Consider the following 24,791-nt stretch of genomic DNA (forward strand, 5'->3'; position numbering starts at 1 on the left):
TCATAAATGCACATCCTCCATGCCTTTCTATCTTCTGACTGCTAAAAAATTAAATTCAAGGAAATGAGAAAAAGTAAAAAGATATGTTTAAACTCACTTGATTTGACAATCACCTTTCACTTCTTTGAGTGTTTAATTATATGACAATTCATAAAGCTGGAGAGTAAAATGTAAACCAGACATGGTGAGGTACCAGAGTCCCAGGTGGATTTCCAAGGTCACACTGAGCTTGTCTGCCCTCAGAGGGCTCAACAACTATAAAGCTGAAATCAGGTATTGCTGCATTTACCTCCTCTGTCTTCTTTCATTCTTTTATTCTTAATCTAAACTGCCAACTTTAACAAGCCTCTGTAAACAGCATACACTTCACATATTCCTCATCTAATTTACTTGAAGAATATAGAGTTGACAGAATGGAGAACTCAAAAGCTAGCTACACTTTATTTTCTGTTTGATATAGGCTGTCATGGAGCTTTCCTCTTGCAACTTTTCTACTGCATGTTTCCTTTCACAACCAGTCACAAACATTATAGCAAGTTCAGTTGAGGCCTATCCAAAGAATTGTGCCTTCTAAATAGGATATTTTCCTTTTAATTTTCCAAAATCACCTACATTAGCACCTACAGTCATAATCAAGCAAATGAATTTCAGAGAGCTAGAAGATTAGGAAATTACTAATTGCAGATTAGATGCACTATTGCATTACAAATTATTCTTCCACGTCCTTTCTACAGTCCAGCAATGTTTTGGGTTTTTTTTTTTTCCTCTGAGTATCTTGCAGTAACACATATTTGGGTTTGTTAACGTTTGTGGACATATTTTTGATTATAAATATACATTATGTATAGATGCTTATCTGCAGATAAGGATATTTAACTATATGTATCTACATTTACACAGTCCTTTCTCAAAATTCAAGTCCCACAGTAGCATAAAAAATCCAAGGACATTTCATGATAAATGCTGTCATTTGTGTATAAGCTCAATAAAGGATTCCTGTTTATTTGTACAAGATCTGTCAAACGATGTTTTCCAAGTCCCAGCCTTCACAGTGGTTTCAGGATTCTAAATGGCAAAATGCATGCTACAAACAGCTGATGATATTGCATTGTTTAGGGTCCAAGGTAACAACATACATTGAGAGAAAAGTTTATGTTTCATACTACTTCCATCACTGATGCCTACTAGAATATTAGTTCAGTAATAGGGCTGCATAAATTACACAGAAGAGTTAAATAGCTAATAAAGAGGGAGATCCCAGAAAGCTCCAGAAAATTTGATTTCTAAACCTAGCCTTTCCACAGCAATCTAGAAGTATTTTCCTCTTTTTTTTTCCTTCTCATTTCAATGCAGTTCGAAGTTAAATTTTATATCACTGCTTATGGCAACTTAATAATACTTAATGAAGGCACAATTGTTCTGATGCTTTCATTTTCAGCATTTCAGTACAAAGCATCTTTATAGCCTGAATTCTGAACAGCAAAAAGTCAACCCAATCAAAGTCACAACAAATGTTTCACTCTAAAAATAAACATAAGAGGAACTGCCACAAGAAGTATCTGAAGCCAAACAAAGGAATATAAAGACATGTGAGCAACACCTGTGACTTCTTACTTTAAAGAGGCCTAAATGATAGATTTTACCACACAACTTTCTTCTGTAAGTAGGAAGAACACAGTTTGCAGTGATCTCCTAAAGAGCAGAAGGTACGTTATGCATAATTGAAGAGCAGGAAAGCCAAAGAATGGAAATCTGAGTACTCCTGCTACTTATAGGCACACACATACGAGAGGCTTTATAGAAGATTATATCAATTTAGGACCATGTTTGGTTCTACTGACTAAAGCAAGCATCTGATTAATGAATTAATAGAGAAATAAAGGTGAGCAGAATACTGAAGTAATGCATATCATCACTCCGTTCCTGACTTTTTCTGAATGACTTACAGAATAGCTATAAAAAAAACCCATAAAGACAATGTCAAAAGTGTAAACAGTATGAGTCTACTGCTTCCCAATAAATTGAAGTATCTTTCCATTAAGTTTTATTTTCAGGAGAGAAAATTATAGTAGCAGAGGTATAAAGACAACCCAATTTACCTAAATTATGGCAGTCTGTTACTATAGCAGAAAACAGATTTCCTGCTGAAGACGGACAGGCCTTTCCTTTGGACAATTTCCAGCAGTTATTAGCTTATGGCCACTTCTCCTCCCCCATCCTTCACACATATCAAGGAAGCAGGTTCTTCCATTGGAGGTCACAGCCACAGTCCTAAATTACCTCTTCCCTTCCATGAGACAGAAGCTTCATTGATTAAGGACACAAATTAACTAGAACACCAGAAGAGGCTGACATTATAAGAAACCACACCAAAGTACATGCAAATAAATCTCACTGACAGCGCTGACAAAAGAAAGGCACTGTCACACCTTCACAGGCCTGGTAAGGGTGCCCCAGTGTTTTGAGGTCAAGACCATAATGAAAAAGCCCAATCTACATTAATTTGCAACGACCAGCCCTCTTCTACTTGTTGTTTTTACTAATGAAAGGGACAATCTAGTTAATTGAGGCCAACTTTCACTTAAGTACTCCAGATGCCACATGAATCTGTTGTTAATCTCCCAACATGAGATATCAAGTGGCGGTTGCTCACTGCAGTCTATGTGACTTATTAGCGCTCAGTGCTGGAAAGCTGGAGTCCTGTCTCCTTGGAAGTAGGCAGCCTGGCGGGATAGAGGGCAACAGGAATAGAGCACTAATAAATACAATTTTAATTTCAGAGTAATTCAGTCTGTTTTTTTTTTAGTTTTGACAGTCAATACAAAAGAAAAGTCTGAAGTTTTTCAGCTGCCATTTTTATAATACACTTTATGTTTAATAGGAAAAAAAAAGATTATTAAAGTAAGAGCCTTATTTTGAGACCTAAAACCCAGGAACTGTAACTTAAAGAACACCAGTCATACACATAACCTTGGAGAAATATTGCACAACTGTCCACCAGTATGGTAGAGTGTTAGTTGCACCAGGCGCTGAAATAAAACCACAGGATTTTGTTTCAAAAATAAAAGGCAGGAACCACTGGAGCCTCCACTGAAATAGGAATTCCCAGGAGATAACAAAACCTCTGTTTCTTAGAAGGCAAAGAGAGCACAGGTGGAACCTGTCTGAAGGGACAGGATTGGTTAAGCATGCAAATCAGGATGGTGGGAAGGGAATTTTGCCTTTCTTCCCAGACAACATCGGTAATGCATTAGAGAGCTTCTCTCTTTATTTTACATCTCAACCACCTGAGTAAAACTGGATTCAAAGCAAGGGTGTCAACTTTCCTTTATCTTCACCAATAAAATTCCATTCAAATACCACTGCTCCTGAATAAATTACACAGAAGAATTAAATGGCAAATAACCAAGACATTGTAATCTGTGTCTCATAGCACACACTAATAAGTTTTGAAGTATTCCATTTTAGTCTGATGTGGAAAAACATTCCTGTAAAAATTTTAATCCTGCTTCATATATGAGTGAGTTCTTAAAAAAAGGTAAGTGAATTCCTGTGGATATCAACACCATCTTCTCTCTCTGACACACTCAAATAGCTTGTGCAAAGCATTTGACACTGTCCCACATGACATCCTTGTCTTTAAATTGAAGAGACATCAATTTGATAGGTGGACCACTCGGTGGATAAAGAACTGGCTGGATGGCCGCATGCAAAGAGTTGTGGTCAACGGTTCAGTGTCCGACTGGAGAACAGTAACGAGTGGTGTCCCTCAGGGATTGGTGTTGGGACCGGTCTTGTTTAACATCTTTGTCGGTGACATGGACAGTGGGATTGAGTGTGCCCTCAGCAAGTTTGCTGATGACACCAAGCTGTGTGATTCTGTTGATACGCTGGAGGGAAGGAACACCATCCAGAGGGACCTTGACACACTTGTGAGGTGGGCTGATGCCAACCTCATGAAGTTTAACCATGACAAGTGCAAGGTCCTGCACCTGGGTCGGAGCAATCCCAGTCACAGCTCCAGGTTGGGCAGAGAAGAGATTCAGAGCAGCCCTGAGGAGAAGCACTTGGGGGTGTTGGTTGATGAGAAAATGAACATGAGCCGGCTTCAGTGTGTGCTTACAGCCCAGAAAGCAACCGTATCCTGGGCTGCATCAAAAGGAGCGTGACCAGCAGGTCAAAGGAGGTGATCCTGCCCCCCTACTCTGCTCATGTGAGACCTCACTTGGAGTATTGTGTGCAGTTCTGGTGTCCTCAACATAAAAAGGACATGGAACTGTTGGAACAAGTCCAGAGGAGGGCCACGAGGATGATCAGGGGACTGGAGCACCTCCCGTATGAATACAGGCTGAGAAAGCTGGGGCTGTTCAGCCTGGAAAAGAAAAGGCTGTGTGGAGACCTCATAGCAGCCTTCCAGTATCTGAAGGGGGCCTACACGGATGCTGGCGAAGGACTATTCATTAGGGACATAGTGATAGGACAAGGAGTAACGGGTTGAAACTTAAACAGCAGAGGCTTAGACTGGATATGAGGAAGAAATTCTTTCCTGTTAGGGTGGTGAGGTACTGGAATGGGTTGCCCAGGGAGGTAGTGAATGCTCCATCCCTGGCAGTGTTCAAGGCCAGGTTGGACAAAGCCTTGGGTGATATGGTTTAGTGTGAGGTGTCCCTGCCCATGGCAGGGGGATTGGAACTAAATGATCTTAAAGTCCTTTCCAACCCTAACTATTCTATGATTCTAAATGCTATGCCTATTTTGCATTGTGCCATATTTTTGACAGCATTTACAAGTTCTCTGGCATGCTTTAGAGGAATTCCCCAATTCGTTTCCAGCCCTTGTCTCTTTAAGTACACTGGCTTTAGGTGCAACAGTACCTAGTCTAAAGTAGATGAATAAAAACCTGGACTTTGCAGGGCTCTCTTGAGAAGTCTCAGTTTATCAATCACACAATGCCACTAGGGAAATTAGCTTCTTCATTTAGCTAAATTAGGTGTGAAATATGAGAAGCATGAAAACTTCATCTCTACCTCCTTTTCTTCAAATAAAAGAAAAAAACCCACATTAACTTACACATTTTTCTATCTTCCCTTTTTCTACCCAGTGTCAAAAAAAAAAAACCAGTGGCATCTTCTGAATTCCATAGCGAAAGCGCATACCCATTCTACAAGCACTTTCCTAAGGCAACAGTGTTTGACTTAGAGGGGTTAAACAGCCACAGCTTACTGCTTCCCTGTACTAAAACAACCCAAATTGATTTGAACTGTTGGAACAAAATAAAGAGGCAAGGCTGAAAGGATGGTAGCTGTTACTGGGGATGTGATTAGCAGTAGTAACCACCTGCTGCTCTCCGCCATCTATTCTGCAGCAACAGCAAACAGGGCTCTCCAGGTCACTTCCCAACTCTCTCCAACTCACCCCTGAAGTCTTCTCCATGGATGCTCAAGAAAACATTGTGAATATATAATTTTGCCCACAAACTTAGAAAAAAAAAATTCCAACCCCCTACGTATTTAAACATAATAACACAAGATTTGACAGGTGGTCACACTGAAACAGCTGGAGTCAAAACTGCCCTGCTTAAGATCAATGAATAGGCCAGTAAAAGAAGAATAAAGTTGTTTCAGTTCAGTCACTGGAGCAAAAATTTTACTTACACTTTGAAAAAGATACCACCACCACTGCAAGGTTATGGCTCTCTCCTGCTCAAGGGAGCTGCTTACCCTTGTGCTCTCGCAGCTGTTTATACATGCCCATGAATAACTGGATCAAGAACTGGAAGTCCAATCGACCTACCAAAAATAAGCAACCAGCAGATTTTAACCCAGACCAGTTCCACATTCCACACCAAAGGTGTGGATGCTGTGGGATATGGGAACAAAGAGCAATAGTGCACAAAGGCAGGGAGGGACTGGCATTTTTTTTTCTGGGTTTTGTTTTGGAACAGGAAAGCAATGCTTTCCTTAACTTCTTCTAGCTAGAGTAGAGGCAGCAGAAACATCTTTTCACTGACAGACATATATAATAGCTTACAATAGCTTTGGCAAAGTTATGCCAAAGGAATGCTTAACACTTGTTTCATTGAGAATATTCCTCTGTAAAAGCAAAGCTGTCTTTAAAATTTTGATTTGCTGGATCTTATCTGGTGGCAGTAATGGTGGTGTAAAGACGATGTGAATCAAGAGAAGAAATTAAAACCTGAAAATTTATTTTCTCTAACTGAGAGCATAGTGAGTTTCATTTGACTGGGAAAAGAACACGAAAAAAAAAAGAAATAATTTCCAAAAATAAATGCAATTTTCTTAATTAGAAGCAAAAACATAGATTTAAAATTCTTTTAAGATATTAGAACATATAAAAAAGCCCTCAAACACAATATAGGTTTTGTTGGGAACATACCCGTATGGGGAAGAGTAGAAATGTCCCCCCATATCACTGTATGTAGAGAAATCATAGTGCTATACATCTTATAGGAAGCATGAAGCAAGACATCTACTAGCATTTCATGATGTACAGTAATGTGTTTGTGATTCTTACAGGATAATTCAGCAATCAGCTGTTTTAATCTTAAGACTTTTAAACTTATAAATAAATGTGAAAGTACATTGTTGAAAAATGAGTTCTTCAACTAAAGCAGCACTGCTTTACCATGAATAGTTTTAATGAACTTTTCCAGAGCTCTCATGTTTCAAAGGAATGAAAATGGTGCCATTGGAATTAAAAAAGGCCAGTAAATGTCAATACAGGCATGCCGGAAAAAATAAAGATTACATTTTCAATATTAGCATAATTTTCAGGATTACTGTGATTTTGTTTGCTTGAACATTACAAGTGACAGCAAATTACCATGAAAGAGACTTCTGCATTTTTTATTATTTAAGAGTTCTGGACCCAATTTGTCTGTTTCACACCCATGTCAAGAGTTAACTCCTATTTGTGTCAGCACAGTAAACAAAAAGTGCAGTCAAGCCCATCAGGTCTTAACCTAGTTTGAAATAAAGCTTCACAAATTCCTGCTGGCAAGAACTATCCTGGTTTACATTTAAAGAGAGAGCTGTGCCTGCTCAGTCATGATGCACACACATTGTGGCTCTATTCAGCAACAGCAGCAGCTGTTTCAAGGGACATCCTCATTCAGAAGGAACCTTCTAGCACCATCCCCTGATAAAAAGCAGCTCCTGTACTCCACAGAAATCTGTTCCTGTTTTAACTACAACCTCAGGTCTGGAGTGATGTCATTAGCTGAGAATCTTCTCCAAGTTTCCCAGCTTTTTGACTGCAGAGTAAAACTGAAAACTATTATACCTCTGATGTGCAGAAATCAGTCTGCAAATGCAAAGAAAGCAGTATGTTTTATTTCTAATAACACAGTGTTATTCAAGCTTGTTTTACAACTTCAGAGCATCGGTGTTCATCATGCTCTCCCCCTCAGTCTTGCAGGTAGAAAACCTGCTGCTGAGAACACATGCTGAATCAATGCACTCCTGAACACCTGGCCAATGCACTGAGATATAGACAAGAAAGATCAAAAAATAACTTTATTTCTAGAATTCAAATGGTAAATTCAATTATTCCAGTAAATGCAAAATAACAACAAAGGAAAAACCTAGCTATGAATAAGTTTCCCAGGAACTTATTTTCACCCTAATTCATACATATGCTTAATTCAAAGGCCAACATCAAAATTGTCAAGCCTGGGGAGAAATAACTTTTTCTGGCACCGTACCAGAGACCGTGCGTTGATTACAGTGTTGGAGCTGTGCTCAAGTATGGATCATTTCCCCTGGATCCACCATGACTTGGTGCATGGCTCTTTACTACATCATGCACAAAGAACGGAGCAGCCATAACACTTCTTTTATCCCCTGACAATATAAGTGGGGAATAGGGGAAGAACACATAAATCAAGGCCAGAACATGTGCTGCCTTATTCACACTGTCCACATACCAAGAAATTAAATATCCTTGAGAGTAACCTTGAAGTTCTTTAAGCACCTTCAGCATTGGTATCAGTACGTTTCCATATCCTTATAGTGCAATAGGAATAAGAAGCTTCAGCCTCTCAAGTTAACACTATTTTCCTGACCCAAATGCATCATATTTTTCTTTTCTTTGTACTGGGTCTTGTTTGAAGAAAGCAGATTATATCAACTGCTGTTAGTGAAATATTTTAGGATAGGACACCCCCCATAAAGCAAAGAAAGAAACCAACCAAAAAACCCCAGCAAAATAAACCCCCAAACCCCAAATATATATTTTTTAATCACAACCTTTGCAACTGCATGCTTCTAAGCACAGCTGTCTATGGGTAACCTCAGCCAAACATCAACCTACATACCCTGGCTGTAACCAATACATTCTGTCACACACCTGGAAGAAGCATGTCAATGTTTCAGCTACAAGTTAGCTCACATGAAGTTCTATTACCACTTGGGGACAAGGCTGCTTTAGATCACAGCATCACTCTGGTCAAATGAAGTATCATATAAAAAGTGCAGGCCATGACTTCCTGAAACTCATTCAACACAGAAAGGTATTCAAATGGGTTTTCTCAGCACAAAGTGGGAAACATTCTTGGAGAGGACTCCATGAACACCTGCAGCACTTTCTCAAAGTTTCAGGCTGGAATAGTTTCCTTTATCTATCAAGCAGAATTTTAAGGGTCTTGAATAGCCCTGGTCTGATTGCATGGGATGACTGAATCTGGAATGCCTGTGAGAAGAAGCTTAAGAGAGTTTATCTATTTTACATGTTATTAATAATAACTGATTTGGCACTATCTGGGCAGCCTTACAAGACCTTCAACAATGCTGCCCTGGGCAGTTTGTCACAGACCTGCCCCTGTCCATGGTACTTGGCCAACCACAGGCCACAACATCAATGACTTTGGCTCTAGGTGACAAATCCAACCTCACAGCTGTTACGTCAGGTTTGGACAGACATGATCTACAGTTCTGTTGGCCAAAAGCTGGCTTTGTTGGCATGGATTAATGAATAGGATTCAGGTTTTCTTTCCCAAAAGACCTACTGAGGTCTTAGCTCAACAAAGTGTTCCAGAGATCAAGGATTCCAGGTGAGAGAAAACAAGAGACAAAAAGAGAACTCACAACTAGTTTATTAATATAGGAAAATATAGAGCTCGTAAAGGGTACAGTAAAGGGCACTTCTGATGTATGGTTGTCTTACCAACCGCAAGGGCCCCGTGAAGACGATCAGGAAACCAGCTCTGAGAATCATTGTCACAGTGCAAGGTGGCAGGCTCAACCTTAGCGAACGTCCCCAGAGAGGCAACATTGACCTCGATGGTATGAGGTTCTGCCTCCCTTGCATAGCATGAGGCTCAAGGCTTTTATACTGACAAAAATGCACACTCATTCTGACTCAGGGAGCCAGCCTGCTTCAGAAGAAGTGGCCAGCAATATCTAGAAAGGTCTTCAAGGGTCAAGATTTTCTGGCATATTCTAAAATGGAACTTTCTGGGTAGGAACCAAAGCTAGACTTTCCAGGCAGCAGCCAAAGCAGGACTCTCTGGGGAGGAGCCATAGAGGACAAACAGTACTTTTCTATCTTTGTGTGTTTCACCATGGACCTTTATCTGTTGTCCCTGGCACATGCCACCCCATGGTCCATGGGTTGGTAAGAGATACACTCTTTAGAAATATCCTTTGCTGTATCTGTTAGATTATCTATATTTTCCTATATTAATAAACTATTTGAGAGTTCTCTATATGTTTCTTTTTTTCTCTCACCTGGAATCTTCGAACTCTGGCACATAAGGCAATAAAGGTAAAACCCCTTGAAATGACAAGTCTGTTATCCATGAATACCAGTAATGAATGGCAACTAAATCCAGCCTTTGAAAACAAAGAGCTCTCAGGTGTCATTCAACTGCAGTGGAATCAAACATATAGCATGAGTCTTTTCTGACCAAGTCCTGTGGGCAGGCAAAATCCTGTCCTGACCAGCCTGGCAGTCTCAAGCATATCAGGACAGTTGTATGTCAGTTCTCTGTGGTCCAAATGTCCTTCTCAACTTGCTTTTTTAGAATCAGCATGGCTAAAAGGTATGTGCATAGCAATAATCATTTCTATAAAACACTAGAAAGCTGGCTCCTAATCTTATGATCTTCCATGCATTCTATTTCACACTTTTTTATAGAGATCTAGGGAAATGTGACATTTACAGTACATAACATGGACTTCAAATACAGCAGCTTAGTCTTCCTGAGATGTCTCTAAAATCAAAGAGAAAGTTTTGCTCTTCTACTACATGATTTAGCGAACCATCACACCCACTAAACAGATGAAGGTGCCATGGTTTTTTATAATAAGAATTGATTATGCTTATCAGTTGCATCAATAAGCATGTCACATCACTCAGATTCACCAAAACTGAAAAAGGTAGTCTAAAGTGTTTATATTCTCTGAGCTCAGGAGCAGGTTAACGGGGGCTCTGGGTGACATGGTTTAGTGCAAGGTGTCCGTGCCCATGGCAGGGGGGTTGCAACTAGATGATCCTAAGGTCCTTTCCAACCCTAACTATTATACGATTCTATGATTCTTCCTAATCTCATTCAATCCCTCTTCTCCCCTCCCTTCCAATTGCACTGAAAACCACTGAAGGACAAATAATTTTAATCAAGCTAACTATGAAACAGCTTATTCAACCTCTTCAAGAAGAGGGAGACTAGATTCATTGTTTGAGGGAAACAACCATGTATATTCATACCAAAACGTTCACCTAGGCAGGTGATAACATATAGAAGGAGGGAGGTTAAGTAGGAGGAAACAGAATATTGCCCAGTATTGGCTGAAGTTTTTAAGACCTCACCTGTCATTTAAGTAAACTCACTCAACACACTATAGATATACTAAATCCTGAGTATCACTTCAGTGACTCAAGTCCATCTGTAACAGCAAAGGCATCTGATGGCACTCCTGCAGTAAACTGCAGTGCTTTTAAAAACACTACATTCCAGGGAACTGTGAAATGTCAAAGGAAAAAAATACTAAACTGCAAAAGAAAGTCTGTCCATCCCAAATGTTCATTAAAGGCAACCTTTAGCATCTGCTCTTAAACAGTAATCTCTCCTGTGGAATGTTAACACTCCTTGGCTTCCTAGCAGCAGGGAGATCTTTATGTCGCTATCTCAGTAGCTGACATATCATTTTCCTTCTTTAATATATCCTTGTAGGCCTGATACAATGTGAAGTCACTCAGTTGCAAACCTTAAACTCTTCCTCTCTATATTGTCTTTCATCCAGAGATTTTTCGATTACTGAGCAAGTTCAGCATTAATACACTGCACCACTCCTACAGCTTACTAATTGCTTTCTGGAAGCACCAACCTGAGGGACTGAAACGTTCCAGCCCTAGTCTTAAGTCCATAGGCCTGTGGTCTTCCCTGCCCCATATACCCTGAACACTCTGTCTGGCTTTTTTTAATCACTTTCATCATCTCCAGGAGAGTGTGGGGGGGAGCCAAGGTACTTATAGGGGTGGAAAAGGGAAAAACATTTGCTCTCTTTCTGCCAACAAACTGAAAGAGGTAAAGGGGAAAAAAAACGATTTAATTTGCATGGTACCCACATCAATAAAATCTCTTCACTAAAATCTCTGGTAAGAATCTTAGAACAAAGTGATGAATTATAGAAACCCCATCCTAAACAACAGACGTACTGTATTTTTAGCAACTAGTGCAACCCGGAACTTCCATCTTGCAAGGGATCTAGAGCTGGCCACAGCTTCATGGCACAGGCTTTAGCATCAGGAATTTAAATGGAAAAAGCTGGAAATGCCTCCACACACTGAAAACAGGAAAAATTCGTTCTTGCCTGGAAATATGGTGAGAAAGAAATTATATTACAGATAATAAATTCACAGTTTATTAGTCCCCACTTTTTGTGAAAAATTGGGTAAAACCCCACTAAGCAGGCAGAGAGTCCCAGCCACATCTTTTCTCCCTCTGGCTTGCAGAGGAAAGACACAATAACCTGTCTGCTTTTCCATGGCACCTCTGCTCAACCCCTGTCTGCACATCTGCTGACAACCTTCATGTTCACTAGAGGAGTAGGAGGATGCCAGACCACATTTCCCTCTCTTCACTCCAACACCACCATCAGTGAGACCAGTCCTGCATACGGGAAGTGGTGCAGGAAGACAGAAGGGCAGTAAGTTGCACTGCCAGTCAGTAACTGGTCCTTCTACCTCATTATAAAGCAGCAAAAAGGAGTTCCACCTTTTGCCATTCAACTCATGTACACATGCAGTGATTAGCTACTTCTTTCCAAAGGGGCATGTGCTACTCAGGGCTATGCAGACAAACAGAAACCCTCCACAGCAGCAAACAGAAACTTTAATATTCCTGTATACTCAGTAAGATTATCCCTCCTTGTCATCAGCCTACGAATATTATTGTTCTTAGACACATATGTATGATCACAGCATTTATGATAGGTATAATAATGGATACTGTACTAATACATATAAGTCTTACGGCTCAGCTTTTAAATTCTTGAATTTTCTTATTTTTTTAACATTCTGCTGCAGTAGCAACCAGAGGCTTAAAGTAAGCCACTGCCTCATGATAATGAACTATTTTAAGGGTTTACAGTCCACTGCTCCAGTTTTCTATTGCATCTATAAGAACATGATTGACAGAAATGCATATGCATGCACGTTTGTAAAAGATACAGACAGAGCTAAGATGTAACTTAAAATAATTCATACATATCTGGGTATTGAAATTAACCCTGAGGACATTTGACGAATCTCATTTTTGACACGTCCTTATGTCACACAATAGTCATCTTCATGAAGTCACCATCAGCACTTTCAAATTATCCTACACATTTGCCCCTACCGCCCCTCTCCTCTTTTACAGTCCTTAATTTTCCCTGCTTCTGTATCAGGATAAAGCACTCTGGGTAGCACCGTCCCAAACAGCTGTGGAAGCAACTATTCTTGAAATGAGAATAATCAAGCTATTTTCCAACCATATTTTACAGTGTTTTATGTGCATATATTCAAACCAAGTAATTCATAATGAAATCACCAGCAGCCACATACTTTGTGCAAGCATTCATGTCTGTGCTGGCTTATGACTATCTTTATTTTATGCACATTTTCTCCCTCTAATGGATCAGTTTTTGAATGCTTTCAGGCTACAAGATTACTACAAAAAGGCAGAAAACCTCTGTAAAATGCTTCTACCAGTTGGAATCGGTACATTGTTTTCAAGACTACTTCATGAAGTTTGAGTAGTTAAATCATATAACATCCACAATGGCTTTAAAGGCCCCTGGGACTACTTCCCAAGTACTTATTCTTTGTTTAGTAGTTAAGGATGTGCATTTTTCATGGTTCAGTTCCTCATTTTACGCAGGGTCTGCACAGACCAAGGTGTCACATTTCATGGGAATTTCACAAAGCATAAAAAACCCTGAAGATTCATTTTCATGAGGACAGAAAGCAACCCAAAGCCTCCCAGCCTCTGTCAGCTTTAAAAACAAGGGAAATCCATAATTTTATGGTGGTGTTATTCCTGAATTCCATGTAGACCATGAGAACCCTATATCCTCCTCATGAGCAGTCCCAACATGAAAGGCCATTTCATATAACGCACAGAGCAAGGAAAAGCTCAGTTTATTTGTAGATGTGTAAATTACTATAGGGTGGTTAAACTTTTGAACTCAAATTTGCTTCAGTGCCAATTCCCATCCCAGACTGGGAGGACTTGTACTGAACACTGCATGTGAGGACCATCTGGCTCTGCTTCCAGACGGATCATGGATCAGAATCACATCCAGGGAAAAGGGAGGGTGAAGGAGGAAAAAGAGGAGGAAGGGGAGGGAAGAGCTTGCTCCATAAACTAAGGGAATGCTTAAGGTTATGGTTGGTAGGAAGCTTGGTGTAATTTCTACACAGATCAAGTCTAATAAATATAACTTTTTAAATATGCAGATGAAAAATGGAGAAAGGAAAGACTTAAAGCATAGAGAGGATATTTTCCCTCTTTTTAAACTGCATGGTTTCACAAGTCAAACTCTCCTTGTACAAGTAAACAAATGTGTTTAGTCTTAAAGAGATACTTGCAGAAGTAAAAGAGGATTCAGCTCTTGAGTGAAGAAAGTTTAGTGTTGTTATTATTAATCATACCATGATGAGCCCCTTTCGCTGGTACAATGAAGGGCACTGTAATCACATTATTTCTAATCTAAAGAGTTCATGCATCAGGATGCTAAATCTATTTGTATTTTATCATTCCATCACTTTTCAAGACACAAAAAATTGGCACACCTTGCGGTTTCTGCAGAGGTACTGAACCATCAGGTATATTTTCTGGGACTTTTGATTATTTTGAATGCCAACTACAACAAACCACACCTACAGAGCACGCTATGCCCAGCATAAAATACGTGATATGGATGTTCAAATCCCCACAGGACAAGTGGGGTTGAGGGAACTGGGGGTGTTTGTCTGGAGAAGACTCAGGGGGGACCTTATCACTCTCTACAAGTACCTGAAAGGAGGCTGTAATGAGGTGAGGTGAGTCTTGATTTTCATCACATAGGGACCACAGGTTTGATTTTCAGCACATAGGGACCACCTGCTCCTGCTTTATTTCATTCTTGAAGAGTGTCCAGCCTTCCTGGACCCATTTGTCCTTCAGCAAGGTTTCCCAAGGAATTCTGCCAACCAGCAACCTAAACAGGCCAAAGTCAGCCCTCCAGAAGTCTAAGGTGAAGGTTTTGTTGACTTTCTTCCTGACTTCCCCAAGGACTGAAAATTCAATCATTTCGCGACAACCATCACATCACCCACCAGTCCTTCTCTGTTTGCAAACAGCAAATCTAGCCAGTCACCTCCCCTAGCTGGCTCACTGACCAGCTGGGTTAGGAAGTTATCTTCCACACCCTCCAAGAACCTCCTGGATTGTCTCTTCTCTGCCATGTTGTACGTCCAGCAGACATCTGACAGGTGGAAGTCCCCCATGAGAACAAGGGCAAGAGATCACGAAACTTCTCCCAGTTGTTTGAAGGAGATTTTGTAGTTTCATCCTGGCTAGGTGGTCTATAACAGACTCCTACCAGGATATTTGCTTGGTTGGCCTTCCCCTTAAACTTCACCCACAAACATTCAGCCTTCTCACTCACAACACTGATTTCAAGGCAGTCAATGCGCTCCTCAACACAGATCGCAACCCCAGCATTTACTGCAGAAAAGGGTGCTTCCCCACGCCAAAGGCTTTGTAATACCTAACCTTGAATGCACAAGGCCAAAGCCACATAATCTATCAGAGAGAGGGAGGAAAGTTCAAGAGCACTGGAAGCATTTGTGTCCTTGTAGTAACAAGGGGTCTTTTTGATTAAAACAGCCAGCAGATTCCTGGAAATGGATCATCCCCCTATTACAGATAGCACACTTGCAAACCCCAAGCATTCCTAGTAGCAGTTGGCTAAATGCAGAAATGCCACTGGCTCGCTGATAACTTCACGTCTGGCTTTCAGAACAAAAGGGTTATCAGCAGCAGCTTCCACTGCCTGCTTGCAAAACCTCACCCTCACCTTCAACTTCCTCTAGCTCCTTGACATCTTTGGGCACACAGTGTCCTGGTGACAGACAGTAACCAGATGGTCTATTACTGTCCTGCATTGGGTCGCTTCAGGAATTTAATCTGATTTCCCAGAATATGCAGCACAGCCCGTCGTTCTAAAGTTGGCGTGCAGGTGGGAGCGCATGCTTCTGGCTTTATAAATAGACCTAACCACTGGTGGCTTTGGTACATGTCTGTGATTAAGCTGTTTGCCTGTCACTTTAGAAAACCTGACCCCTGCCTGGGCATTCATTGGTGGTTCTGACTGACTGGTGACTCCTGTGCACATTTGACCATCCTGTCAAATACCTTGGCACCTCTAATTCCTATGGCAAAATTGCTTTCTGCTTTACAACCAATAGCTTTTACAGTGATTTATTTCCACTTTTTATTGTTGTCAGCCAAACAGTTATTAATTTAAAAAGCTGGGTTTTTTTTCCCTCACATTCCCAATAGCACTGGCTAAAATAAACTGAAAACAGGAAGACTACCATAATTCTATCAATTATTTAATTAGTTGGTGCTCAGACATGACATTTCATGTATTGCTTTCTCATTCTGTGCAAGAAACAGAAGAGCTAAAAATTATATCCAAAGCATCTTCAAAAAGCATCTTATAGTGAGATTTCTATTAATACTTATCAGTTGTGGACATTTTCATCTATCTTCCACCCATTTCCATTTATTTTTTAATATTTAAGCAACATCCACCATACTGCAATATTGCAACTGGGAGAGGGACTTTTGACTTCAGTGCTATGACTGAAGCTCACCAAAAGTGAAAAAAAAAGGAAATGGGGGAAGGAAAGCAAGCATGTTTCTGTGGGGGTAAAAAAAACCCTCAAAACACAGTTCTTTTAGATATCCATAATAATTAAAAGGAGTGCAGAAGAATAAATTTAGGCTGAAGAACTAATAAGTAAGGAGGAACAAAAGCTGTTTTCTAAGCTAATCTTTCAACAGCATAACTCTCAAGAGAAGCCCTGGCTACTGTTGGTTTAGGACCGATAGGCTATACATTGACAAAAGGGAACGATCTGGGAAAGGTACTATCAAACAACCCTAGTTTAGGGACCCCCAGCAGAAATATACAGTGACTCCTTAGCACTCGACAATAAACTGTTTGGATTTCTCAGTACTGCATGCAAAAGCCACACTTATCTTCTCTTCACTTACCCATTAAAATAACTAAAATTTTCATTACTCATATTTAGTCATTTTTGGCAGCTCGGTCTGCCTTGAACCAAGTTAAAACCACTAAGCAGAAATTCACAACCAGGAAACATTAGAGTGAAGCAACGCAGACCTGTGGAAAAAGCAAAGCACTGTACTAAAGAAACACCTTGTAGCTTGAAACTCATTGAGCCACCTACAACCCTTACACACACACATATATATATATATATATACACATATATATATATATTTCCAACCTATTTTCCCTCCTAAGTCCAAACCCATTACTTGAGGAGTACAGGCAAACAAGTTCACAGGAAACACTCAGAAATCACTCAGGCTGACAGGCGAGCCCTGTATGGGTGAAACATGGAGGCAGAAGAGGCAATGCTGTACCTAAGGCTGCTATTTATTGTCACAAGCCCTGAAAACTGGGTTAGGATCACAAGAGGAAAAGAGTGAATTACATCAAGGGTGCTGGAGAAATGCAGCCAGAACACTGAATTAAGGAGAAATCCTATCCCTTTATGATTCAGGTTAAATGCAGTGAAAACAAGGAATATATATTCCACTCCAAAAGGATCTGTCAAACAAGGACACGACAGCAGCAAGGCACAAAAAGTCTAGACAAAGATGGTTTTAGGTTTTTTTAAATCTCTGTAACTTAACTCTGAGTTTAAAGCTTATGGGACTACCTCAGTCCTAACTATGATGTATCTTGAATAAAGTTGATTTTCACCTATTCATCAGTACTCCAGACTTAGGAAAATGAAGCGCTGCAATAATACACACAACACTCGCAAAAAGAATCCCACCAATCACTATGGACTTCCAAAAATAATATACCAGAAACACTCTTACATGACGTATTTAATGTTTCTTTTCAGCACGCTCCTCAATGTATTTGGATAAGATTGTCTGGCTACACTATACTTCCAAACCTATCTTTATCTCATTGCACATGCAGACCTATTCAGAAAGTACACACTGGCTCCTGGAACTGCAAACCAGCTGACATAATCTTGGAGCTGTAACAAGCTTTGAACTTCCTGAAAGACAATCAAGACAAAATTTCTGAAATAAAACCCACATCACACAGAAAAATCATGCTATTGTAAGAGATGCCAGGACACTCTACCCGAAAAGAAGCTTCAGCTTCATGCACCACCAAAACAGGAGAGAAAGTATCAATACTTAAAAGGTTTTTAGCTTTATGGCATATTTCTATATGGTCATTTTTTGTTGTTTTATTTGTTTTGCATTTATTTTCAACAAGCTGTCATCACTTGTTAATAACAATGCAACAATATGAGGTTGCAGTTTATTTAGTATAATGCCGTGGATATTGGCACTAAGGCTCTGTTTTATCATTCACTGTGGATCCAGTGGAAAAATCTCTAACTTCAGACAGTGGACACTGAATTCTTGAGAGCCAAGAAATACAAGAAACAGACCACTGTCATCTCCCTGAATTCTGGATGCATTAGGGTACATCCTTACTCATGTAGATAACATTTCATTCCTATTTGTTTGTTTGGGTTTTTTTAAGAAAAGAAAAACTAAAAAAAATAATCAACATTAAAGGGAATTTTAATTCTTCTCAATCCATACCTGGGTGATGTCATTGAGATCTCAGTAAGAAAATACACGCGATACTGTGGTGAGATCACTCAGATGTGACTGATTTCTCTGGTATCAGTAGATCACTGGGTCACCGGTGAGGCTTAGTGACCTGGACCTTATCTGTCGCTGGAGCACAAGAGCTGCAGGGCTATCCAGATTATAAGGCCACTTAGACTTTACACTGCTCACATAGTGTAAACCCCTATCAGGCTTCCTTGTTTTCAATTTTCACTATTTGGCTGCAAAACCAGCTGAAGGGCAAAGACATCATCCAGCCACAGTAAGTCAATACCAAGATGATAAAGGAATAAACCACTAGACTGAAGGCCAGACTGTGCTCTACAGCACTTTTATTTTGCTCAGAATTTTCTGAGAGCATCCATGGCCAGTTTTCTCCAAGAAACTTTATTTTCAGCTGTAAAGAAAGTCTTTCTTTCTTTCATATGTGTCGTGGTCTAGTTTCAGTGGGGTCAATATTCTTCTACTTTTGGTAGAAGCTACTATACAAGTGCATTCATACCACTACACAATTACTGACTTAGAACATAATTTCTATGGTACTGGTTTGGTTTCTTTCATACCCCAAAGGCTGATATTTCTGCAGTCTAATCTTGAAGTTCTTTGCATGAAGCCATACTATTTGCATACTTACTTTCTATAACTCTTGCATTTCTGGTTCTTACAAGATCCTTCTCCTTACTTTTGTATTTGTCTGACTCCTCAATTTGCAGTTTGAGTTTTGGCAGCTAAATACATCAAAGTAACATTTTTAAAGGCAACTATATATGTCAGTGTAAGAAAATTAAACGAGCAATCTACCACAACTATGCATCCATTAGCACTCTATTTACTACAAGATCACCCAGCAGCAAAGATCCCTTGGTGTGACTGTTCTTATGTGGCTCATAACCCCTTGAAATACTGTAGGAACTCTGGAGTTTGCATCCTGGATTTCCTAGTTAGATAAAAACTGTGTATATTCATTTGGGCCACAGTACAGTAAATCAGCTTTCTGCTCCACTCACACACCTTTTCAGCATCACTCTCCAAACCCTACCTTTGCCAAGTGATTTTTTAAATGCAGAGAACAGAGTGTAAACCTCTGACTATCTGTTTAACTCCAAAACATGGAGTCAAAACTTGTTTTCAGCCAACTGACCTTAAGATATAGCTGTCTCACTGTTTATACCATGGCTACTAATCACACTCCAGGAAGTTATTTCACTTTGTGCCCCTTGACATTTACAATTATCTGGTGAAAGTTTTAGAACACCTTTTCCTTCTCAGAATTATGGATTTGCAATATAATCCACAAGAAAAGCTGGGTAACATACAGTCTATCAATATGGACTTGAATTTTCCAATTCATCCTGCTCAGTGGTATCGATCTCCCCCCTCGCCATTTTCCTACACAACATGCAAAAACTGGGACCAAACAGAAAGATATTCCAAGACATATAACACGGATGTTGCAGCTAATTCTGAGAGCTTCACAGCAATAAAAACAACTTTTGGGTGCACTTCCTTTACCTCTCAGGATGTAGTTCTGATAATTCTGGTCAGCTTCGGCTCCCACTTTGATTAAGCAAGTCAGACCTTCAGCGACAACAAACTCATGAACCAAGTCCTTGTCATCCTGTACAGGAGAAAAGAAAAACTGTGTTAGAATTCTGAAAGATAAAGACACAGGATATATCATAATGTAAAATGAAATGCATGCCTGCAGAACTGACTTTATGTTTCAGTTGATGCAAACAAGTTTATATGAACGTCTATTAAAGACCAAAAGCAGAATTCTGAATTTTAAAATCAGAATACAAAATGCAAAGCAAGAAAAAAACAAGGTTTTACCTTTGAATCAACTACAGAAGACTACAACCAGTAAAACATGACTTCTGACTTTTTCATTAAAGACTTGCAGACATTCTCATTGATACTATAAATCTCATCATATCATACAAACAGATATCCCTAAAGTATTGGGATCAACAAGAGAAGGCCATCTCTATGCCTCATTATAATTCCAGTTTCAGTATTTTAAGTGCATAAAGCAGACCTTTAAAACTGATGTTTAACACAATGTGATATTATATTCATTACCTTGATATTAATTCATTATATTTAGAATGGGAAAATATAGTGTTGAATATAACACCACTAGTAGATAATATTCCCACACTATAATGGAAGACACAGCAAATGTAAGAAAAAACACTTCTTGGCATTTCATGGGAGTTTATGCTAGTTAAATTGACCTGTCTTTTTTTAACCATCAGTCCTTTGCTCAGTGAAGCAGAATGATCCCATACCACAGGTATATGTGATACCAGGGAGAGGGAGGCTTTGCTGGACATTACATGCATACTACTATGACAAGGGACTACAGAGCACCATATGTAAAGCTTGCCTTCTCCTCTTACAGAAGGTACATGCAGCCAAAGAAGAAGCTACTAAAACCTTGATTAAAGAGCACTTAATGAATTAGCCATGAAAATCAGCACAAAACCTATTTAAAATATCAATGGAGAAGAGCAAATATGTGAACAGTCGTAGCTGATGAGTCCCTTCCTTCAAGTATTTTAGTAAATGCTTTCATACACAACAGTGTATTAGATCTAAATTCCAGCTTTCTGATAACACAGCCCTGAGAAGCCAAGATCCAGACAATTTTGTTGAGTGTGATTTCTGAATTTACTGGAAACACTTAGAAAACAGCCAAGGGAAATAAAAACAATGAAGTCCCTTTCAGTGTGACAGTTCACGGAGTACAGATTGCTTTCAGCCTGACAGTTTATTTCTAATGAATTTCCTTTCTTCACCAAAGCTAAGTTACGTAATTCTTAAAGGCTAACCAAATGGGATATTTAAAACTGTAAGATGAGCTAGCAATTTGTCAAATTTGTCAAATCATTTCCAAGTACATTTTACAGTCATGTATAGATATGCAAATTTATCACATTATTGTTTAAGAACCATATAGAGAAGACATAGAATTATTCTCCACATCTTTGCAGAAGCATATCATAAAACCCCAAATGCATAACATAAAATTCATGACTGCACACTTGAGATAAAAATTTTACTTTCTTGTTAGCCTAAGTATTTTATCTTTTGAGAGTGTTATTTTTTCTGTAGACAGATTAAAGCCTTGATAATGTTTTCTGAAGAGCTAAGAACTTTATAAGCTCCCAAAATACACCAAGGCATTACAGATACAAGCACACAATTTTATGAAGATGACCAATTTTCTCTATCCATTTTCCATACTCAAAAGCTAATGGGACTGTTAGTAAAGCAGAGGAACGGTACACTGACATTCTACCTGTTAATACAGATGGCACTAATAACATCCTGATTTCCTCTGTTTTATGTAACAGTGTTTTAAAGGTGAATGCACAGATCATCTCTCCACTGCAGCTCACCAGGGAATTCCCTTTGCTGTTCCAGGAGAGAACTGAAGAAGATTCCTGTTTACACTGAGCAGCTGAGGACTTCTTTACAGCAGGAGACCTTTGGCTGGCATTGAGGTTGCTGTACGTTTGGCCAAGCTGTCAACCTAAACAGCATGTCCCCATGCATGGAACAGGGGCCTAGGAAGAGGCAGCCAGAGGACATGGATCTCTGCCTGTCCATTCTAAGCAAAAGCCCTTCCCAAATGTCACCAGTAAGAGGAGTGAACTTTTAATTCTGAAGCAACTTATGTCAAGTTAATTTGTGCAGAAAGTGATGACAAAATTCGCATGCTGAACTTCCAGAACAATATTTTACCACAAGTGAAGTCCATGAAAAATAATTAAAGGACCTAAGATATAATGCTTTCTGACGATCAAAGCCATATTTCAGGTTAATTCCCCCCACACTTGGGGTACTTGATTTATAATCAAGCAACTAAAAATACATGTGTAAATAAATTTGTATGCATGCAATACATGAGTCCAAATCACTGGAGAGCAAGCAACTTTAAAGCTCATTTTTGTATGATGAAGAGCCACTTCCAGCAGAGCAGAGAGGCAGAACCATAGGGCCCCAGGCGAGTCCTCCCTGGTGTACCAGGCAACTGCTCCCTCCCACATATCCCTTTGTGTATGGTGGTTTTTAGCTCAAGGAAACTTGAGTAACCTCTTGTTCTTCAAGAATTTTGAATCTCTTTTTTTTTTCCCTAAAACTCAAGAGAGAGGAACATATCCCTGGAATTTGTCAGCTAGGCCTAAAGTGAAGGGTTCAGGTAAACTAAGATTACATGCCATAGCAATTCACATGCACATCGCACGCCTAGAAGGTAAGTTAGTCTGCATGTTAAGGTAAATGATTAAAAACTTCCTGCTACTGAAGAACAAAAGTGACAGATTTCCCCTACGCAAAGTGAGCAGTGGTGAGAGCAAGGACAAGGAACAAAAAGGACAGGTGTACGCAGAATTTAGAAAACCTAACAGAAATTGGTAGCACAACGCAGAATCAAGGAAGCTGTGGGGAAAACATCCTCCAAACACAGTTTTTCTACATATCTGATGACAAATAGATTCATCTTCTATTGGACAACACTGCTGTCTAATTTAAGAGAAATTAGATATACAACAAGATAAACTATTGAATGAAATAACCACAATTCTTTTTTCAGATGGCAATGGCATCCTAGCTCAGAGCACACTTGCTTTTCTTTAAATACTCTTTTATTGATTCTTGACACTTTGATTTTGCATCAAGTGCATGTGCATCATCCTTGAGTTGAAAAAAAAGAAAGAAAAAAAAATCTATCCTAGACTGACTCAGACTGAAATGAGCAAGACTGGAAAAAAACAACAGAAAAAGGAGGAATAACTGTGGTCAGTGGATTCAGATGTTTTTTAACAGACCTAACATGCTTGTTTGGGAAAAATAAGACTTCCAGATGATACAAAAGCCCTGTCCTGTGCTAGTGAAGTTAACTGTAGCTCAGTTTGGGAGACCCTCAGATTGAGGCAAAAACTGAAATAAAACTTAACAGCAGATAGCTGTTGACATTCAAAGAAAGGTGAAAACTGAAATACCCTTTGTAGCTTTAGGATGTTCCCCATACTCTCAAATAGTGAATGCATATTAGGGTATTACCTGGGGAAAAGTTAGCATTTCATTCTCAAAATAACTCACGCTAAAGATATGGTTTATGTTGGTGTATTTCTATCTATTTGTTTATTCAAATTTTTAACAAGGACTATGCCAAAGCAAGTTGTGAGATTTGCCTTCTGGAACTCTTTCAAAGCAGCTGAAGGAGTAAACCACTAGAGCATAGACTCACCCTTGGCTGAAAGGAGATATATTGCAGGGGAACAGCAGAGGAAATGAAGGGCATGAGGGACTCTAACCAGACTGCTTTTGGAAAGCACTGAATAAACAAATCAAACCTGAATTAAAAAAAGGCCTTTAAGGTACTTCTCCTTTCCTAAATAAAAGGGGAAAAGAAGGTGTAATGAGGCGGAGTACAAACACATCATGCTCTAGACATAAATCTGAACTCAGTGCATTATCTATCCCATCATGTATATACGATGAGAGGAAAGAAGCAAACATCTGGAATGTGCAGCGAAAGATTAAAGGCATCCAAGCTCATACATTCTACATTGAAAGGAGAATGTTTACATCAATTTTGGTCTAGGATAATCTTTTCAGACCCATTAACTCACTGACTTGCCAAGTTAGGTGACCTCAAGAGTAAAGGCTACTCTCTAGCAGTGGTAAGAGGTTCAGGTTTCCAGGAAGAGAGCATTCATTGTATGGAATATACAGTGTGTGTGTGTGACTATGATACGTGTAAGTAGCTGCGGCATGTGTGTGATAACAGTTAAAAGGAGGCAGGGGAAGGTTGTCATTTGCTATGGAAATGGACTTCTGTGCTAATATTGCAAAGATTTATGACCCCTAAATCAGCAGGAATGAAGGCACTGATGAGAAAAGCAGCAAAACACAGGCAAAGCTCTCTAAGCTTCCTGCTAAGCTCCTGCAACCATAAAAATTGTGCAGTGACACAAAGGCTGGCTACTTAAAGTCTTTATGAAAAGTTAATGTTGGTCTTCTCAGCTATTTATATTTTACGTGTTCATTCACAGGCTCAGAATAGATCATGTCTCCTCCTTTCTTTAGGCATCTCAAGGGAAATTAAAAAAAAAAAGCTAAGGTGTGTCACTCTATTTTTGTTCAATGTGTAATGAAAAAGACATTAAATATATTCAAACTGGTGACATTAAAGTTTGCTTGCATGACTGATGAAATGCACAAATCATACTTTTGCTTCCATAGCTCAGCCTGGCTGTTAAAAAGACCCCACAAACCTTATTATCAAGCAGTCTATAAAGTACACCTATTTGCCACTAGCAGAGTAAAAAGTGTAGGTGGATTCCCTTCCATCTTACTTGTTCTCCAGTCT

The 24,791-nt window shown here is 39.5% G+C and overlaps 1 protein-coding gene across 2 annotated transcripts in view; it reads right to left on the minus strand.

The window, feature by feature from the left end:
* Positions 1-24,791, minus strand: part of FHOD3 (formin homology 2 domain containing 3) — a 373,673-nt gene that overhangs the window by 166,399 nt on the left and 182,483 nt on the right. For both annotated transcript variants that reach the window (XM_034066335.1, XM_034066332.1), the window contains exon 5: positions 19,922-20,027. In XM_034066335.1, the coding sequence (XP_033922226.1) occupies positions 19,922-20,027 (106 nt within the window). The remainder of the gene's footprint in view (positions 1-19,921; positions 20,028-24,791) is intronic.

Source organism: Melopsittacus undulatus, chromosome 1 (assembly GCF_012275295.1).
Source record: "Melopsittacus undulatus isolate bMelUnd1 chromosome 1, bMelUnd1.mat.Z, whole genome shotgun sequence".
NCBI classification, from domain to species: domain Eukaryota; kingdom Metazoa; phylum Chordata; class Aves; order Psittaciformes; family Psittaculidae; genus Melopsittacus; species Melopsittacus undulatus.